The following is a 13,939-nucleotide window of genomic DNA, read 5'->3' as shown; positions in this document are numbered from 1 at the left end:
GCCATCGAGTCAGCCCTGACTCATAGCGACCCCTCCTTGGGTTTCCGAGGCAGTATCACTACGGAAGTAGGATTGCCCAACCTTCCTTCCGAGGAGTATAGGGGTATTTAATGAACATCTATTTTCTGAATGCTTACTGCTTACTGCTCCCAGAATGCAGGCTGCTAGGCACAAAATCCCCAAGTAGAAGTTTGGAAAATTCTTTTCTGGAAATAGAATAGCCTATGAAAGGAGGGTTCTAGATACTGAGATTTGGGCCTTGAAGGTCTCAGTATTGTAGCAGACTACACACGAAGTCCACCAGTCAGTAAATCTTGGCATACTCCTAGAGCTTCCTGGACATCTGATGGTAGATTCCACAGGTAGCACAAATGAACAGGAAAGCAAACCAAACAAAAGGAACTAAAAGGAGTGACCATGCAAAAGAAAAAAAAATTCAAAAATAATAATTAATACTGCCTGAGAGAGAAGAGATGATCTTGTATTCATGAAATAACAACAAGATGTTATAAAACAAGCTCAGAGAAATAAAAGAACTATGTAAAATTTTAAAAGACCATGATAGTTGATATACACATATTACAAAATTTGGAAGATAAAAGCAAGGGACTTTCCTGGAAAGTAGAACAAAAAGGAAAAGCTAGACAATGAGAGATAAAATATAAAAAATGCATCTGATACTCAAATAACAGTCATTCCAGAGAAACAGTTAAAAGAGGAGAGAGAATTATAAGAAATTATTCAGTACTATTGACCTAGAATTGAAGGTTATGAGTTTCTGATTGAAATGCTTGCTATGCATACCATTGTGACATTCCAAGACCAGTACTAGAAGCTAGCATACAATGGAGCAATCCTTTAAAATTTGAAGGAAAATATTGTTTGATCTAGATTTCTGTATCCAAGCAAAATCATAAATTACATATGAAGTTTACTATGTAAGATCTCCTAAAATTTACTACCCATGTATACACCATTTGAGCAAACCACTGTTAAGATATGCTTTATTAAAAACAAGGAGTAAACAAAACCCACTATATAGCCAGCAAAACAGCCTGGTATTTGTACAGTAGACACATTTGAGAATCCATAAATAGAGCCACCCACCTGTGTGCAGCTGATCTTTGACAAAGGACTAAAATCCATTCATTAGGGAAGAAAAGTCTCCTCAACAAATCTGGCAAAACTATATATCCATTTGCTGAAAATGAACTCCATTGCACAAAATGAACTCAAGATGGGTCAAAGACTCATCCAATCTTTATCCCGGTGTTTGTGTTCATGCCAAGGAGTGATCATCAAAGCGTCATCACAGAAACTTAAAAAAAAAAAAAAAGAGCATTCAAAATGTGCATAATCTCAGTTATTGGTTACACAAAGAATATAATACAAAAAGCATTGTAAAATCCACAATTATAAAGTTCATCAAAAATAAAATAAGGGCAAACTTAAGGGCCCTAATTCATGGAATAAATAGACTATCAAGCATAACCCAAAATAGACAAAGAATAGAAGATAAACTAGATAATTGGGACCTTCTGAAAATTAAATTTTTATATACATCAAAAGACTTCTCCAAAAGTAAAAAGAGAACCTATAGATTGGAGAAATATATTTGGCAACAACATATCTGACAAGGGACTTATTTCTAAACTTTATAGAAAACTCAACACCTCAACATCAAAAAGACAAACATCCAGTATATGAAAGGGCAAAGATATGAATGGACACTTCACCGAAGAAAATATTCGGGCAGCCAACAGACACATGAAGGAATGCTCATGATCATTAGCCATTAGATAGATACAAATCAAAACAACAAGAGCTCATTTCACTGCAGCAATAATTAATAGCAAAGTTCAACAAGGCAGGAGACAACAAATGCTAGTGAGGGTGTGGAGAGATTAGAACTCTTTTACACTACTTTGTATACACTACTGTGTATGAGAGTGGGACTATACAATGATACAACCACTCTTTTCAATTTCCTTCAAAAGTTGAAAGTAGAAATACCATTTAATCCAGCAGTTGTACTACTAGGATTATATCTTGAAGAGGTAAGACCTGGGACATCAATAGATAGATACACATCCATGTTCATCACAGCATTATTCACAGTAGCAAAGAGATGAAAACAACCTAAGTGTCCATCAGCAGATGAATGGATAACCAGACTATGATACATACACACAATAGGATACTATGCAACATTAAAGAATTTGAAGAATCAGTAAATCTCCTCATACTGTGCATGAATCACAGAAGGACAAATACTGTATGAATCTATTATTATAAAAAGTCAAGAATCTATTACTATAAAAATGTTTACACAGGAAGGAGATTATCTTTGTTGTTTATCAGGGATGGGGGGAGGGAAAGTGAATGGATAGTTTAGAGATGGGTGGTAATATGGGTGAAGGGAAAAGCAATATAAAAAAAGTATGTGACTAGCACAATATCTCTAAGGAAAGAAGACATAGAGAGGTACACAGGAGGTATACACAATAGAGGTAAATACTATCCCATACACAATACTACATTATCGGTAAAAACAAACACTATTCTATAAGTGGATACATAGGCAGACAGACAAGAAGATGCTTTGTTTCCTACTTTCACATTCCAATCACTAGTAATAATCAATACTTTTTGGTTGCACATTTGTTCAACTTCATACTGCAGAAGCTGGTAAAAAATCGTCAGTTTCTTCATCTTCGGCTTTAGTGGTTGGTATGTAAATTTGAATAATTGTTGTTGTTGTTGTTGTTGTTATGTGCTGTCGAGTCGGCCCCGACTCATAGCGACCCCTCCTTGGGTTTCCGAGGCAGTATCACTACGGAAGTAGGATTGCCCAACCTTCCTTCCGAGGAGTGGCTGGTGGGTTTGAACCGCCAGCCGTCTGGTTAGCAGGCAAGTGTCTTAGCCACTATGCTACCAGAGCTCCCAATTTGAATAATAGTGGTATTAATTGACCTTCCTTATAGGTATATTGTTATTGTCCTATCACCGACAGCATTGCAATTCAGGATAGACCTTGAAATTTTCTTTATGACAATGAGTGTGACACCATTCCTACCATAGGAGAGCATATGATTGCCTGATTCAGAATGGCCAATTTCTGCCCATTTCAGCTCACTAATGCCTCTAGGATATCATTCTTTATGCCATTCCATTTCATTTTTGATGACTTCCAATTTTTGTAGAGTCATACTTCATGCATTCCACATTCTGATTATTAATGAATGTTTGCAGCTGTTTTTTCCTATTTTGAGTTGTGCCCCATCAGCAAATAAAGGTCTTGAAAGTATCACTCCAGCTATGGCATTAAGATCAACTCTTCTTTCAGGAGGCAGCTCTTCCTCAGTCATATTTTGAGTACCTTCCAACTTGAGGGGTTCATCTTCTGGTACTACATGAGACAGTGCTTCACTGCTATTCATAAAGTTTTCCAGTAATATATTAGACATTGTTTCACTGGTATACTTATATATTCCATATCTAGAAAGGCCTGATTGTAGTGCCATTTCAAGCACAATAGATTGTCTAAGACATGTGGATAAAACTCCTAAATATTTAATGGGCATCTGCTTTTTTTCCTGATCACATACTTCAGTTATCAATAATTCTAATAAAAATAATTATAAAAATTAAGTACCTACTCTGTGTCACACAGTGTGCTCTGTGTACTTTATTTATGCTGTTTTGAATATTCACAACATTTCTCCATAGTGTCACCCTCATTTTTTATATGAAGATAATGAATCTTATTCAAATTAAGTAATTTGTATAGGATTTCACAACTTTCAGTGATGAATTCAGTTCAGCCTTTAAAGCTCATTGCCTGTTTTTTTCTTTTTCTTTTGGTAATCATATTTTATTGTGTTTAAGTTTACACAGAATACTAAGTTCCTGTGTAACAATTTCTACACAAATTATTCAGTGGTGTTAATTACATTTTTCACAATATGTCATCATTGTTACTCATTATGTTCTGGTTGTACTGTTTCCAGTGCTCTAATTTCCCTTCCTCATTACCTTCCTATCTTTGCTTTGGAGAAATTTTTGATCATTTTTTTCTCTTGCTAATGAATTTTTTTTTCTTTTTTTTAAATTTTATTTTGATTTCGGTGAAGATTTACAGAGTAAATTCACTTTTCATACAGCAGTTCACATATACTTTGTCTCATGTCATTGACCAAAATTTACAATGCAACAGCTCCCCTCCCACGTTGCTAACGAATTTTTAAATGAGTTCATTACAGGTGATTTTCTTTATTTAAGAAATTAATCTGTTACTTTAGCTCAAAGGTGATCTCATGGGATAATTTTGGCTTAAGATTTAAAGTATATCTCAGGATAATCCTTATAAAAACTAATAATTTCTGATTCCTATGATGTTGTCCATATGTACATTCCTCTAGATTTTACACATGATGGGGAATGGTAGGGAGGAATTCTTTGTGGTGTGTCAGTGCAGTAGTATATTATTGATAATAATAAATTTTATTATCTACAAAAATAAGGAATGTTTCCTTATTTTTGTAAATGTGAAAAGCAAGGTTTCTTTACCTATATTTGAGTGGGAATTATCTGGGTATATTTTCCTAAAATTGGTATCAATGGTGATTTTGATTTAGTAGGCCTGTGCTTGGCCCCTGGCTATATGCATTTTGTAAAAGCTTCCCAGGGTGATTTTTATTTTGTTAGTTATATTTGATTTATTTTGTGGTATAGGTGTTTTGACGTAGTATCCGTTCTTATTTTTTAAATCAGACAAACCAGTAAGAAAATAAATTAAGCATGCTAAAAATAAATCATTTAACTTGTAACTGGGCTGTGCTTGCATATAAGAAAAGACACACATGCACCTACATACATACATTCTTCATCTCTGTAGTCTGCTTTCTCTCCATCTCTGTTTCTGTCACAAAATTATACTTTTTTTTTTTTAATTCCTTTCAATTATTAATTGCTCTTTTGTGTTTTGCAGAATGGTTGTTGAGCCAAATCTCCAAGGTGAAAATGAATTCTTGTATGCTGCACAGCCTGAGTTACTCAAATATAAGACGACTCAGCTCACAGTAGAGAACGTGACAGAATGGTATCAAACCCGAGCAGAGGAAATTGAGCATTATGCCCAACAGGTGAGGGGATAATGACAGATGTTGTTTAGAATGCTAGCAGTACTTCTTTGGATTCTTAGGATTTAATGCATGTAGTGGATGCCGACAGTAGTGCCAAGAAGCATGCATATAATTTGTAAGGAATAAAAGAAATGTTTTTTATTGCTTTTGTTCATTCATCCATGATCTCAGAAGGGTTTGCACCTTTTTTTTTTTAATTATTATTATTCTTAAAGAACACATACATACAATAAAAATTGTTCTTTAAAAATATACCTGTGACCGTATATAAGGTTGGCAGACAATGTTTCTACATGTGTATTTTTATGTGCTGCTTCTGCTGTTGTTATTTGCCATGGAGTCGGACCTCCTCTCCTTGGGTTTCCGAGGCAGTATCACTACGGAAGTGGATTGCCCAACCTTCCTTTTGAGGAGTGGCTGGTGGGTTTGAACTGCCAGCCTTCTGGTTAGCAGTAGCTGCCTTAGGCACTATGCTACTAGAGCTCATTGTATGTGCTGTAATGATGTCCAGATATATAATAGAGCTAACAAGGGGCAGAGTTATGATAACCCCGGGCCACAGCCAACTACCCTGAGGGAGCTAGTAGTTGGATCTGTGGGCTCAGGACTATAGTCATTGCGGACATAAACCTCAGTTGGTATAACATACTTAACAAAAACATTGTTCTATGTCCTGCTTTGGTGAGTAGGTGCTGGGGTCTTTAAAGTTTGTAAGTGGCCATCTAGATGCAACAATGGGTCTCTCCTCACCGAGAGCACAGAAGAATGAAGAAAATCAAACGTTCATGGAAGCAGTTAGTCCAAAGGAATAATAGACCATGCAATCTTCAGCCTTTGTGAGCATGAGACCAGAAGTAAATGGTGCCTGGCTACCACTGTCAACCACTTGGAAAGGGATCAATCCAGGAGATCCTGGATAGAGTGAGAGAACATTGTGGGACAAAACTGAAAGTCATTAAAAAAAAAAAAAAGAAAAAAAAAAGACCAGGTTTACTGGTCTGATAGAGCCTGGTGAGACCTTTGAGACTATGGCCCCTAGTTACTCTTTGGGTCTGGAACTGAACTTACTCCCATGGCTTCTAGCCAAATAATAGACAGGCATATGTTGTTGTTGTTGTTGTTATATGCCGTTGAGTCGGACCCGACTCATAGCGACCCCTCCTTGGGTTTCCAAGGCAGTATCACTACGGAAGTAGATTGCCCCATCTTCCTTCCGAGGAGTGGCTGGTGGGTTTGAACCACCAACCTTCTGGTTAGCAGTCAAGTGCCTTAGCCACTATGCTACCAGAGCTCCCATATTTACATCAGGTAGATATACTTCTTACAGCGATCAATTATGGGAGAACAGAAGGTCAGTGTTTGCATAGGCAGATAGCTCAGAGGGAAGGAATGCATAGGAAGGAAGGACACAGGGAAAGGGTAACTACTGGGAGGAAGTTGGTAGGGAGCTATTACACTGTGGGGAATTGCAGTCAATGTCATGAAACAAAATGTGGATGAACTGAATTTGCTCTGTAAACTTTCACCCAAATCACAATTAAAATAAAAAAAAAGCAGGGGGGGATGGGTTCTCAAAAGAGCCTCTGCCCAGCCACCAAGGGAAGAGAAACCACAGAGAAGAAAGGAGGGTATCTAGAAATTCACTGGCACAGACCCATTGCTCCATTAAAAAAAAAAAAAAAAAAATCTGGAAAATATATACTGTCTTACATTTCTTTATTTTTAATGGGCTTAAAACCACATTAATTTAAAAGATTGTATCAATTCAAATTGCTTGAGTAGTCTCTGTCACATTGTAGTGATGCAGTTGATACTTTGCCTTTCAGGAACACTGCTTGAAGCTCTGTTCCTAATTAAATTTTTCTTAAGTCCAAGCCTGATTTCTCTCAGTTCTTATGTGCCTTTACTGAGATGCAAAACAACTACATCTGAGAGGGGGTTGGGAAAAGAGATGAGGATTTCATTAAATCTTAAGATGTTGTAATACTTATTTTGACTCTAACAGACCATGTCACACTCTGGGCATGTTTCCTACTTTTTATACCTTGGTTTTCTTGTGGGGTTAGTTCTTTTTCTAGTATTAATAAGAACAAAAGAAAATGTACATGAGAGAGCATTAAAAACTCTCCAGTTGAAATACTCTGCAAATGTAATAAATAGTTGTTTTCATCTTAAAAAGTAAAAAACAAAACAAAAACCAAAACACACCCACTGCCATCAATTTAATTCTGACTCATAGCGACCCCCATAGGGTTTCCAAGGCTGTAAATCTTCATGGAAGTAGATTTTCCCATCTTCCTCCTGTGGAGCAACTGTTGGTTTTGAACTGCTGACTTTCTGGTTAGCAGCCAAATGCCTTCCCCAAAAACCAAACTCACTGCCATTGAGTCGATTCTGATTCATAGTGACCCCCATTGGATTTCCAAAGCTGTAAATCTACAGAAGTAGATTGCCTCATCTTCCTCTTGTGGAGCACCTGGTGGGTTTGAAATGCCGACCTTCTGGTTAGCAGCCAGGTGCCTTGCCCACTGCTCCACCAGAGCTCCCTTTTCATCTTATAGAACCCCAAGAGAACCAAACCAGAAAAACAAAGAGGTTGCAGTGGAGTTGATTTTGACTCATGATGCACCATGTGTGCAGAGTGGACCTGCATTCCATAGGATTTTAAAGGCTATAACCTTTCAGAAGCAGATTGCCAGGCCTTTCTTCCAAGGTACTTTAGATAGATTCAAGATCCAACCTTTCAGTTAGCAGTTGATTGCTTAACTGTTTGTGTCAACCACAGATGCTATCTTACAGAACAGAGGTTAATAATTCAGAGCAAAAAATGGTAGAAACCCCTTTGAACGCTAATTCAGGATGTAACCAACTGGTGATATTTCTGTTTTCAGTCTTGGCTTTGTACCACTTAACCTACTATTAATCTTTCATTTGACAGGAAGGGGATTCCAGAGGATTTGGTGAGCAACAGTACTGCAGGAAATAATATAGATCCTTTTGTTTAAATTCTTATTTCCTAAGTGTAGCACGGCCCTGTGTTTCCATTTGATAGTCTTTTTGATTTACTGCCTAATCTAATTTCTAATTTTAGTATTCAAAGAACTGAAGATGAATTATATGGTGTTACTTCTGGGAATATTGTAGTTTAAACATTTTTAGGAGTGTCCAAGAACATTTATGATGATGGGTTTTGGCTTTTTAAAGTTTGAAGCTGGCTAAGGACTATAGTATTTGAAAATGTTTAAAATCCTAAAATATCAGAATGAAAATAATCTGTGAAGGTGATCTAATCTAATTCTCTGTCTTACAGTTAGATAAATTAGGTCCATAGAAAATAAGGGACAAACAGTGACGAAGCCAAAACCAATCCAAATTTTAGTATAATTTTTCTTGTTATGGTTGTTGCTATGGACTGTCAAGTTGGTTCTGACTCATAGCGACCCTGGGTACAACAAATGAAACATTGCCTGGTCCTCACAATCTTTGTTATACTTGAGCCCATCCTTGCAGTCACTGTGTCAATCCATCTCATTGAGGGTTTTCTTCTTTTATGCTGACCTTCTACTTTACCAAGCTTGATATTCTCCAGGGAATGGTATATTTTGACTACATGACCAAAGTATATGAGATGAAGTCTGGCCATTCTCGGTTCTAAGGAGCACTCCAGCTATGCTTCTTTCAAGACAGAGTTGTTTGTTCTTCTGGCAGTCCATGGTATTTTCAGTATTTTCCCCAATACCCCAATTCAAAGGCATCAACTCTTGTTCGATCTTCCTTATTCATTATCCAGCTTTCACATGGCATATGAGGTAATTGAAGATACCATGGCTTGGGTCAGGCACACCATAGACTTCAAAGTGACATCTTTACCCTTTAACACTTTGAAGAGGTCTTTTGAAGCAGATTTGCCTAGTGCAATATGTTGTCTGATTACTTGACTGCTGCTTCCATGGAGATTGATTATGGATCCAAGTAAAATGAAATCCCTGACAGCTTTAATCTTTCTCCAGTTTTCATGATGTTGTTTATTAGTCCATTTGTGAGGATTTTTGTTTTCTTTATGTTGAGGTGTAATCCATACTGAAGGCTGTAGTCTTTGATCTTCTTCAGTAAGTGCTTCAGGTCATCTTGACTTTCAGCAAGCAAGGTTGTGTCATCTGAATATCATAGGTTGTTAATGAGTCCTCTTTCAACCTGATGCCATGTTCTTCTTCATATAGTCCAGCTTCTCGGATGATTAGCTCAGCATAGAGAGTGAATAAATGTGGTAAAAGGGTACATTTTTGATGCTCACTTTTCTGATTTTAAACTATGCAGTATCCCCTTGTTCTGTTTGAATGACTGTTTCTTGGTCTATGTATTGGTTCCTCATGAGCACAGTTAAGTGTCCTGAAATTTCCTTTCTTCACAATGTTAATCTATAATTTGTTACAATCCACATAGTTGAATGGCTTTGCATAGTCAATAAAACACAGGCAACCATCTTTTCAGTATTCTTTGCTTTCAGCCAAGGTCTGTCTGACATCAGCACTGATATCCCTTGTTGTACATCCTCTTCTGAATCCAGCTTGAATTTCTGGAAGTTCCCTATCAATATACTTCTACAGCAATTTTACCTGCTTATGATATTAATGATACTATTCAATAATTTCTACATTTTGTTGGATCACCTTTCTTTGGAAAGGGCACAAGTATGGATCTTTTCCAGTCAGTTGGTATAGTAGTTAAGGTTGTGTGTCAACTTGGCTGGGCTGTGGTTCTGAGTGGCTGGAAAGCTGGAAGCAGTTTTTCTTTGCAAAAACGGCAAGGAGGCCACATATTCTGACTTCCTCTAATCTCACAAGAGGAAGGCAGGATTACCAGCAGTAACCCAAGGCCTATTACTGCAAGGCCAGACATGCTGCCTCCCTCCAGCCCTTTCACCAGCCGTTCCCCCCAAAGCACCACCACCTCTCTCCTGGGTTCGATAATTCACTGTAGTGGCCACACAGAACTCACAGATTACAGGGTTTATTAGGGAAGCACCAGGCTACAACTCAAGTTCAGGAAGAACGCTCAGTCTCTCTCCCAGCCCACCGTCCCTCAGCCAAGAGTCTCTCACAGTCTCTTTCCCAGCAGTGCTGGTCCCTCGGTGTCTCACTCAGCAATGCGTGTCTCTTGCATCTCTTTCCCAGCAACGTGTGTCTCAGGAGCCAGGTGGACACCTTCAGCAATCAGGAGCTCCTCAGTTGCTCATAGCAAATCCCACCTTGGAGTTTACAAAGACTTACGGGTAGAAAAGCCACACAAAGTAATTTACTATACCACATTCTCTATGATGAAGTTGGTGATCACCTCCATGGTTGGATCTGCTGTGAGCAGTGATGTAGTTATCTTTGGGGTGTGGTCTGCTTCCAGTATATAGGAGAACCCTTTGATGAAGGTCTTGACCTTCTTGGCATATCTGGATCCTGCATTTGGCCAAATCTTCGGTGGCCTGCCTTGTTGCCTGCAGATCTCGGGATTATTTCTTGGTTTGAACTAGTGGACTGCTGTGTTACTTGCTAATCTTAGGACTGTGTCATTTTATTTGTTGATCTTGGTTCATCAGCCTCAGCAGCCAGCAGCTGCATGAGTCAGAAAAAGCCTCCATTTCTAGTGGGCCTGGAACAGGAGGCAGAGCTGAAGCCTAAGGGTGAGGGACCTTCACCCAGCCCTTGGAGCTGGCACTTTGAACTCAGATTTCCAGTCTCCTAAATTGTAAGAGAATCAATCCCTGCAGCTGGATGTAGTTATTCCTTATGAGACTGGTGGAATCTACTGAAGCAGCTGAGTAGCTGCTTAGAGGTGTGGTCTACTTCCAGTATATTAGAAGAAGCATTGAGAAAGGTCTTGGAGCCTTTTGGCACACTTGGACCCGGCACATAGCCAAGTCTTCATTCGAGAGCCTGCCATGTTGTCTGTCGATCTTAGAATTGTTCCTGGACTTGAACCAGTGGTGTGCCATGTTGTGTAATAATCTTGGGACTGTGTCATTTTACTTGTCGAGGTTGGGTTTGTTAGCCTCAGCAGTCAGCAGCTGCCTGGGTAAAGAGACACCTCTAGGCTCCAGTTGGCCGGGAGCAAGAGGCAGAGCTGAAGCCCAACATTGAGGGGCTTTCACCCAGCCCCTAGAGCTGGCACTTTGAACTCAGACTTCTGGCCTCCAAAACTATAAGAGAATAAATCTCTTTTTGTTAAAGCCATCCATTTGTGGTATTTTCTATCAGAGTGGCACTAGAGAATCCAACATAAGGAAGATGGGGCAATCTACTTAGTGATACTGCCTTGGAAACCCAAGGAGAGGTCGCTATGAGTCGGGTCCAAATCAAGGGCACATAACAACAACAACAACAACAACAGAGAATCCAAACTGTCTGTTGTAGTAGCACTAGTGAACCAAAGACCTGGTAGCGTAGTGCCCAAGAAACTTGACTGCGAACCAGAAGGCTGGTGGTTCAAACCCACCAGCCACACCTCAGAAGGAAGGTTGGGCAATCTATTTCCATAGTGATACTACCTTGGAAACCCAAGGAGGGGTTGCTATGAGATGGGTCGGACTCGATGGCACATAACAACAACAACAACAACAATAACAACAACAGAGAACCAAAACAGTTGGCCAGGGAAATATTTTCCAAATTTCTTGCCCTAAGTGAGTGAACATTACTAGTGCTGTTTGAAACATCTCAATGGGTATTCCATTAATTCCTGGAGCCTTTCTTTTCCCCCCCATTTTCTTTAGTGCAGCTTTTATATCTTCCTTCAATACCATTAATTCTTGGTCCTATGCTACTTACTGAAATGGTCATATGTCAACCAATTCTTTTTGGTACAGTGACTCTGTATTCCTTCTATCTTCTTTTGGTTCTTCTGGCATCATTAATTATTTTGCCCATGGGATTCTTCAGTATTGCATCTCAAGTGTTGAATTTTTTTGTTTAGTTCTTGAGTTTGAGAGATTCTGAGCATGTTCTTCCCTTTTGGTTTTCCAACTATACGTCTTTCCACACTTCGTTATAATACTTTACTTTGTCATCTCAAGCTGCCTTTTGAAATCTTTAGTTCAGCTCTTTTATTTCATCATTTGTTCCCTTGACTTTAGCTATTCTCAGTTTAAGAACACATTTCAGAGTCTTGTCTGTCATCCATTTTGGTCTTTTTTTTCTTTCTGTCTTTTTTTTTTTTTTTTTTTGCTTTCTTCATGTATGATGTTCTTGATGTCATTCTACAGCTTGACTGATCTTCAGTCATTGGTGTTCAGTGTATCCAATCTGTTCTTCCACTGATCTCTAAATTCAAGTGGGATATAACCAAGGTCTTATCTAGGCTCTCATGGACTTTTCTAAATTTTCTTCAGCTTCAAGTTGAACTTGCATACTAGCAGTTGTAGTCTGTTCCTCAGTATTATCAGTAAAAATATTGATAATATTGAGCTTCTCCATTGCCTCCTTCCACAGATGTAGTTGATTGAATTCCTGGATATTTCATCTGATGAAGTCTATATAGTTGCTGTTTATGTTGTTAAAAAATGGTATTTGCAACGAGTAAGTCCATGATCTTTCTAGTAGAGTCTTTGTTAGAGAGTCTATAGTAATGTGATATTCAACAAATCTTAATGACCAAGAGCATGATTTGTAAGTCTTAAAATGTCATTCTCAATCCTAAGACTCATAGTATATTTTCTGTAGCAAATATTTTGTATTACTTCTTTATCATCCTGATGTGAAAATCATAGACATTGTATAATTTACAAAAATTTATGTAATGACTTAAGTGCAATACACAGGATCAATAAAATATGTATACTTTGTCATGATCACACTAGAAGGAAGGCTGTGTGAAAGCACTTTGAATAACATAGCTGCAATTGCAAATAGATTCAGGCTGTCAGTGATGTGAATAACTCCTGATAAAATTTTGTTAAGAATGATAGTTTATATGGTAACTGCATTCCAGGAAAATTCAGTTTAAAGTAAACGATGCAAAATATTTTTTTGTATAAGTGTTAAATAATAATTTACTCTAAGTGTCAGAGTTAACATTGGACATGTAGTCTCTTAACTGATGTTCTATAGCTCCTTAAAAACTACAGAGATTTTAAAATTTAAATTTTAAGCGATCTAGAAATAGTTTTTATACATTTTGAATTCTTTTTGAGTAATGAGAGATAATTATAAAGAAAAAAAAAGATGCTCTGGTGGCACAGTGCCTAAGGCACTTGACTACTAACCAGGAGGTTGGCAGTTCAAATCCAACAGCCACACTCTATGGAAGGATGATGAGGCAATCTACTTCCATAAAGATTTACAACCTTAGAAACCCATTAGGGGTCTTTGTGAGTCAAAATCAACTCAATGGCATTGGTTTTTTATTTTAATAAGGAAAAAAGGAATGATTTTTGGTTGTTTTATTTTATTGGTTTGTATTTTTTCTGTCACACTTTTCCTTATGTATTTAAGAAACTTTATAATGGAGATATGTTTTAAAACTCCAGTTATATATGGATATTCAGAGTGGCTTATGCTACTTTCAGGATGATATCTGATATAGTTTTATCATTTTCATTTTTAGAGATGTAATTGACATGAGACTTCTTTTTCCTTCATGTCTACAAATACCTCTAGCTAACAAAACTTGTGTTTTGGTTTAGGAAAATGTTTAAAGTGATGAATTTTATCCAGTCTTGGCTTGAGATATATGGTATGATTTTGTAAGGTGCGTTGGAGCCTAGTTTTATTTAAGATGCCAGTAATATGATTTTAAAGACATTTTAC

General features: G+C 37.7%; 1 protein-coding gene across 1 annotated transcript in view; it reads left to right on the top strand.

The window, feature by feature from the left end:
- Positions 1-13,939, top strand: part of NBAS (NBAS subunit of NRZ tethering complex) — a 750,019-nt gene that overhangs the window by 324,322 nt on the left and 411,758 nt on the right. The window contains exon 23 of the mRNA XM_042781864.1: positions 4,991-5,144. Coding sequence (XP_042637798.1) covers positions 4,991-5,144 — 154 coding nt within the window. The remainder of the gene's footprint in view (positions 1-4,990; positions 5,145-13,939) is intronic.

The sequence above is a fragment of the Orycteropus afer genome, unplaced genomic scaffold (assembly GCF_000298275.1).
Source record: "Orycteropus afer afer isolate SDZICR_OR568_19922 unplaced genomic scaffold, OryAfe1.0 scaffold00187, whole genome shotgun sequence".
NCBI classification, from domain to species: Eukaryota; Metazoa; Chordata; class Mammalia; order Tubulidentata; family Orycteropodidae; genus Orycteropus; species Orycteropus afer.
The sequence above is the reverse complement of the archived record's forward strand: the minus strand, read 5'-3'. Positions and strand labels throughout refer to the sequence as shown.